The following is a 7,500-nucleotide window of genomic DNA, read 5'->3' as shown; positions in this document are numbered from 1 at the left end:
CAGATAACGAGTTCAAATAGGTGCAGTTAATACAGGTAATGAGTGGAGAATGGGAGGGCTTCTTAAAGACAAAACTAACAGGTCTGTGAGAGCTGGAATTCTTACTGGTTGGTAGGTGATCAAATACTTATTTCATGCAATAAAATGCAAATTAATTATTTAAAAATCAAACAATGTGATTTTCAGAATTTTTGTTTTAGATTCCGTCTTTCGCAGTTGAAGTGTACCTATGATAAAAATTACAGACCTCTACGTGTTTTGTAAGTGGGAAAACCTGCAAAATTGGCAGTGTATCAAATACTTGTTCTCCCCACTGTACATATAGTTTGCAGCTGTGTTGTCCATTTTGGGAGAAACATGGGAAGTGGCAGAAGACGTAATTGATGAACTGGAGGTGTTCACTTGTGCCATCTATGGTCATGCTTGAGTGCATAAGCTCAATGAACTGCGACATGTCCGTATGAAGGAGCTATGTGCCAAGAAGTACCAACTCAACACATCAATAAATGTGGATCTGGGAACACCACCACCGTGCAGAAGAAGTCGAGAGCAGCACATAAGGTGGGTGAAGTATCAAATTGGAATCTGGAAGAGGGCCCACATCATTAAACCAGATATTCCAGATGTAACGGTTGGCTATGGATGGGATTTGAGGAATGGCAAGCTGAAGCCACAATGCTCAGCAGGAAATGTTCTGCCACAACAGCTCATCAATATCATCAATGAACCACGAGATTCTGATGATGTGGACTCGTATAACTTGGATGCAGAACTGCCAGGTATCCCAGGTCAGTTTGGTGGAGACAGCACTGACAGTGATCAAGATTGACAATGTTCACCGGTGAATGAACTCTGTGCCCGTTCATTATATTGAATAAATGACCCAGTATACCGCGCTTGGTGGTAGCTTGTTCATTTGTTAATGTGCAGACATTCTGCCAGGCGAGTTTCACCCATCATGATATTCGTCATTTCAAACATTCTAATTTCACCCTTCATAATATCAAATGTTAGGCACATGGACACAGATTATTTAAATATGTGACGGATTAATAAAGTTTCACATATGCACTTCAAACAAAAGTAAATTTAGAAATTCGATCATTTTCGTGATGTGCTGGATATGTACGCGATGTGCAGGCATGTGTAGTCCAAAAACTCACATTAAATATTTGTGAAACATAATAATATCGATTTCAGAAGACCCAGCAGTAGCTAAGCTTTCATTTGGTACCTCATTTGTATGTATTACTGCTATAATGACCTCACAAATTACCAAAGTATGAAACATTGAAATGGAGTGTAACACTAATTGACCACTGTCAGGTTTTGAGGGTACCTCTAAATACTGAGCCAAAATGACAAGTTCATCACAACTTATGCAATGTTACCCTTTGATTTCATGTGCAGGATACTCCAGGCATGTTGGGCATTCGCAAAAGTGTCAGAGGTTTGTGAATATGGAAGCGCGGGGTGGGTACACGGGCAGCTCAGCTATAGCAGCCCATGGCCTATTGGTTTTGGGTGTACTCTTCTAAAATCCTAAATGTGGACAAACCACAGGCTTGATAGGTTGAACTTCCTACATCTATATCTTCTTTGTATTCCCTTTTATTAGCAACTTTCCTCCAAATAAAATCGTTTTGCAGCAAGCATGGCAACCAAATTGTCGGCCTACGCATCCTCTTCATTTAATTTATAATGTAAGCACGTAAGCAACTCCTCACCCTCCCCCGGCCACCGCCCTTTTCACCATCATGACCCTAAATGAGAGTGCAGTATAAAGAAACCTTCTGTCCTGAAGATCCCATCTCGCCAGGAATTCCGGGAATGCCGGCAATACCAGGAGAACCTTGCTCGCCCTGAAAAGAAAAACTAAATCAACAGTTCGATAAGACAACTACTTCCCAACATGAAATCACTTTTCTCTGACGACACCGCCAGTTGCATTAAATCATTGACTTCAGAAAGTAAACATGAAGCACTTCCACTCGGAATTATTGTTGCTTTTTTCCATATTATGGGAACGAGATGATCAGTCGTTTTTTTAAACTGAAATCATAAAAGATTTTTCATGACAGAACAACGATGCACTCTGCATGTCAGGGTTAACATTGAATTTCAGTGAAAAATCCTGAGAGTCAAATCTTGATTCTCCAGACATTTCACTGAAACTGGAGGTTTAATCTGATATTCAGAGAGAGAGCAGTACTCACAAGATTGTAAAGAGCACAAGAATGCAAAAGCAGTGTTACATGAAATACACTTTGACCAGAGCCGTGAACTGTTCCCAGTCACCACTTACTCCTCGTTCCCTTCCTCTGCCTCCTCTTTCCCATTTTCCTCTCATTCCTCAAAATCCTCTTCACTTCCCCACCACATTATTCTGCCCTTCCATTCACCATGCACTTTCCATTTCCATTTCCAACCCCCCTTGTCCTCAAGTACATTCAGGCTTGGCAAATGTGTCATGCTTATCCCAGTTGAATGCCAGTCTGAGGTCAAATGTCAGAGCTTGAAAGGTTTTGTTCTCAGACAAAAGCTCAAATTACCTCTGGCTTTTCTGAATTATCAAACTGCAGTTTTTAAATGTGTCTTAAAAACAAAAAGACAAACAATTTTTATGTGTTTCAAATATACCGTGATGTATATATTATGTCGTTCATGACTTTGGAGAGAAACTAATGTGACCCTTGACGTCTCACATTCTCACAAAGTCGATCGACTTGAATTTAAAACTTGGAAAATTATCTAAAATCCATAATGTACGATTCATCACAAGCTTGTGCAACTCTTGTTTTGTCATTGTACCTTTGAGCCCGGCTCACCGACTCCACTTGGTCCTGGCAGACCTTGTTGTCCTTGAAAGCCATTCTCACCCTAAAAAATATGAAAAGAAAGACAAAATCAACATAACAGTATGCTGAGAAGAGTTCATGTAACTCGAATATATAAAAGAGAACTGGAAATGTGAAGTAACATCTGATTCTTCCTTTTCAGGATACAAAAGAAAGTTGGACACAGGAGGCAATTTAGTCCATCAGGCTTCGACCTTGTCAACACATTTTACTTGGGGTGAGAGAAGGAGGGAGGGCAGGAGAATAATTACATAGACATTGCGTGTTATATTTGAACCTTTATTATCCCTATTTTTGAAAAAAAAATAACGGGGGGATGTAGTAATTTGCTCCGTCTGTCTGTCCGTCCGTCCATGTCCATCTGTCCGTCATAAGATCTCTTGAACGGTCGGGCAGAAATTAACTAACCTTGGTAGTTATAATCACCATTTGCATGAAGGTGCAAGAGCAGTATCATTTTTGCCCCAACCCCTTGAAGTGGGGTGAAAGTTCAAATCCCAAAAACTGCAATTACGGACACATTTTAAACACCTTTTTATATGCAATCAACATTGGGGGACACGTGAAACCTGTTACGATTTTTCGGATTTCATCCTCGGTTCGTGCTCCAGGGGGTGGGGACTTAGGATCACAGGGGTTAAAATGGGGGGGGGGGAAGTCAAAATTTTATATTGCTTCAATCCTGGCAGAACTTTTGCTATCTTTCAAATTTGCTTCAGGTGGGAAGCGTGGGGATTACCAATGGCACACCATCGACTACGCTGTAGTTTTTTTGCTGGATGAAGACAGTTGTAGACTGAGAAGTGAACGAACACCGATAGGGTTCCGTGAAGAAGTGAATGCGCGATTCCAGACATCACAAACACCACACATGTTTGCAATCACCCATCCATTCCTAAGGAAATTAGCATTCCTGCTCATGTCCATGTAATGCACCTCTATCACCAATGGTTCGAGGTACCGATCTCAGTTCAGTCTGTGTGTGTGTGTGTGTGTGTGTGTGTGTGTGTGTGTGTGTGTGTGTGTGTGTGTGTGTGTGTGTGTGTGTGTGTGTGTGTGTGTGTGTGTGTGTGTGTGTGTGTGTATATATATATATATATATATATATATATATATATATATATATATATATATATATATATATATATATATGTATATATATGTATTATACACAGACATATACATATACATATACACACACACTATTCCTGGTGCCACTATCTTTCCATGGAGACCATTAAATGTTTTAACTACTCTCTAAATGAAAGACCGATGCCATATTGCTATTCCAAAATCTTATTATTTTGTGTCACACTCTGGCCACTGGTCTTATCACTGTCCACTGCTATAAAACTCTTCGACATTTTTTTTGGCGATACCCTTCATTATATTAAATATCTTTATCAGATCCCTTCCTCAGGGCCTACTTTCTAATGTTTAAGATCCTGGGTCCTTCAGCCAATACTCATAGCTTAGTGTAGACTGTAGAAATATAGCCCAGAATCGATCCAGTCACTCTTCATTTAACCCTCTCTATGGCAGCAATGTCCTTCCTCAGATGCAGCGACCAAAACTGTACACAAGACTTGAGGTGAGGTCTCTCTACATTCCTGTCTTCTTCTTGCATATGGCAGCTTGGCTGCTGGGTAGCGATCATTTTGTTGGAGCGCAACAATGCCACTGATGCAATGCCCCCATCACCAGTACCCCTTCCCTTCACTTCGTGTGCAGCCATTGTGGCTGCTACGCTGGTACTCATTTCACCGACCTCGGAAGGATGACAGGCTGAGTCAACCGCACCTGGTGTTAACTCAGCTGCCAACGGGGCTCAAACTCAGGACCCTAAGATCCCAGGCCAGCCACCCTAACCACCAAGTCAACACCAGGCTTTACATTCCTGTAATATTAATGCAAAAGCTGGCCAACTATGTTCCACCTGAACGCAAATGTGGATTTTCAAGCATCAAGATCCACAGTTGATATGATATTGTTACATTTGAGGGGTGGTTAAAGGAGGAGGAGAAGGTGTCAGTAGCTTTACAATGATGGAAGCTATGACAATGAAGTTGCATCACATAGGAAATGCCGGGTCAGCATTGAAATGAGAAGTTGGACCTTTTTGGACTATTTTTCCTTTGTTTACTTTTGCTTAAAGACCCCCTCGTTCATCCCTCGACTCCTCGCATGGGTTTCACCGATTGTGGTGTGCACAACCACGCCTGCGTGAAGGACTCGACCCTTTTCCTGCTGGGAGAAAAAGACCAGAGAGAGGAGAAGACAAAGAAACGTAGCCATTTCTGTCTCGGTGGTAAAACAAGGGGCACTTTGTGACGAGTGTGGCCTCAGCGTGTACTGTATATTGGAGTTGTGGAAAGACACAGAGATGAGAGGAAGAAGAAGCAGGCTGCAATGTTCTGATGGTAAAGCGAAGCCAGCGAGGTCTCAGCGAGCGGAAATGTGTTCCTCAACGTGCTGCGACGTCCTTCAAAGTGACGTCCTTGAGAGTGAAGGGACAGGTGAAAGGGAGAGTTGCAGAAAGCACTCGAGACAAACTGATTGAATGACACGGAACGACTGGGCCTGTTTTCCCCGCCTTGTGACGCATACACCATTTTGGATGAAGCTCCGGCATGTCCCCTTCGAACAGCCTTGAACTCCTTTCCCTTCCTTATCTCCCATTATATTTTAATTATCTGCATTGTGAGATTCTTGCTTTGCTTCCTTTTCCTTACCTTGAGTTAGCTAGTGTGTCTGTGTGTGATGTCGTTTTGGCCGTTAGTGTCGGATATATGGCCTGGGTTGTACGAAGTTAACCAAGTCCATCCTTATGATTGAGCACCTTTGTGACTTTCTTTTTGTGTCTTTTTGCCTTTCGTGTCCCCCACCCCTTGAAGTATAAAGCAAATCAATTGCAATGCATTGTGGTTAACTTTATACCATTGTTCCATGGGGCTGCATTGTGCATTGTGTTACATCCATTTTGAATAGATTGCGTGCGCTTTTCGGAAACTACAGTGGCCGAGTCGCAAACTACCCGAGGTGCCAGCGTGGTCATCTGGAACTCCACTCCTTGCGCTCTATCTATCTTGTATGGTCCACATATCAAATGTAGAAGTTCTCAGTCATTCCAACATGCCAGTTGTCAAATCTATCTTCATCTCAACTCAGTTGCAGTGGGAAGCTCGTACTGTACAAATGGACGATTAACGGCCGACTAATCTGTATTTTATGGTGAACTATTTCATTGCAGATGCTGTTGTTGACCAAAACGACGTCGAAATGGCATCTACAAGGGGTTGATAATCCTGTTAGCTCCTGGGAAGACATGGCTCTAAACGATTCTGACAGGAACTGGAAGATCAGGTAAGGAGCAAAAATGTGGAAAAAGAAAACCGGATGATGAAGTACCATCAACAGCAAGAACGAGCAAAAAATTCTCAAACCAGTCGTGTTCCACCATACATCTAACTGAGTTTACATAACAAAAATTGAACAAGCCTCTCACATCTGACGCATTCATCCAACATACGAGTACTTCGCCACTCTTCATCAGGCAAAGTCTTCAATGATGGGCAGCACTTAATAGCTGAGGTTTGTAACAATAACTGTGAGACTTATACAAGTCTCATAAACAGTGCGTTGTGATGTCTTTTAATGTCTTCTTCTTTCGCAGCAAGCAGCACAAGGCTGCATGGCAGCATCATTTGTTGAGAGCACAGCTGTGCCACTGATGCAGTGCCCTCTTTTGATCATAGAAGGAATTTGTAATTTGTTCATGGTGCTGGCGATAACTCGCTTACTCTTCGTGAAGGACACAGTGGGATCCTTAATGTCCACCAACTAATGCTGGCAGACAAGACGTCCAGTTTAACGTCCATCCGAGGGACGGCAGACACTTTGCCGAATCACCCTGCCTTTGAAACACCGGGATGACAATTTATAGCTCAGCTGGGATTCATACCAAGATAGACAGCTTAGAGGTGAGTATGCATACCTTTTGGCCATCCTGTCCGCTCTCCATTTAAGGGAATTGGACACTGTTATGATGATCAGCCAACTAGTATAATTGTTTGAAGTTAAGTCAAATATTTGTGCACCCTACAATTTGACAAACAATGAATGTCTTATTTTGTACAAGTACAATCTAAATCTGTGTTAAAGGTGGAAGAAGCAGTGTGTTGAGAAAATATATGACACCCCTGTGCTCTTATATTACCTTGAAGTACAAGTTGTACAAACAAAATAATTATCTTCATCCATAGTTGGTCTTTCATCAACATCCAGGAAATTAGCTTAAATTCCCCTTCCAAGTTAATGCTTTTCACATTAAAATGTTTTTTGTTTTTTTAAATCCACATGTTACCTTCGGTCCAGTTAAACCTTCTCCTGGTGCTCCTCTTGGTCCAGGCGGGCCTCTTGGTCCTTGTTCACCCTTAAACAAACAAATTACAAAAGGGAGGATGTGGGATAGGATACATTTTGAATTGTCATCATATCAGGTTAACATTGCAACCAATAAAGTTGACGTTAAGGCTCAAAACGTTTATTGAGAAGAGGAATTAAATTGATTCGATACAGTCGAGGAATAAAAATATGCACATCGGGCATTCGAGAGATTCATCTCCGAAGGTCACATGAGACA

The 7,500-nt window shown here is 41.8% G+C and overlaps 1 protein-coding gene across 1 annotated transcript in view; it reads right to left on the bottom strand.

Moving 5' to 3' along the window:
* LOC147029305 (uncharacterized) overlaps window positions 1-7,500 on the bottom strand; it is a 415,972-nt gene that overhangs the window by 145,233 nt on the left and 263,239 nt on the right. The window contains exons 18-20 of the mRNA XM_085872263.1: window positions 7,222-7,290; window positions 2,812-2,880; window positions 1,791-1,862 (exon numbers count right to left, since the gene is read on the bottom strand). Coding sequence (XP_085728389.1) covers window positions 1,791-1,862; window positions 2,812-2,880; window positions 7,222-7,290 — 210 coding nt within the window. The remainder of the gene's footprint in view (window positions 1-1,790; window positions 1,863-2,811; window positions 2,881-7,221; window positions 7,291-7,500) is intronic.

This window comes from Eptatretus burgeri, chromosome 3 (assembly GCF_056783735.1).
Source record: "Eptatretus burgeri isolate ZD-2024b chromosome 3, Ebu_testis_v1, whole genome shotgun sequence".
Lineage (NCBI taxonomy): Eukaryota > Metazoa > Chordata > Myxini > Myxiniformes > Myxinidae > Eptatretus > Eptatretus burgeri.
The sequence above is the reverse complement of the archived record's forward strand: the minus strand, read 5'-3'. Positions and strand labels throughout refer to the sequence as shown.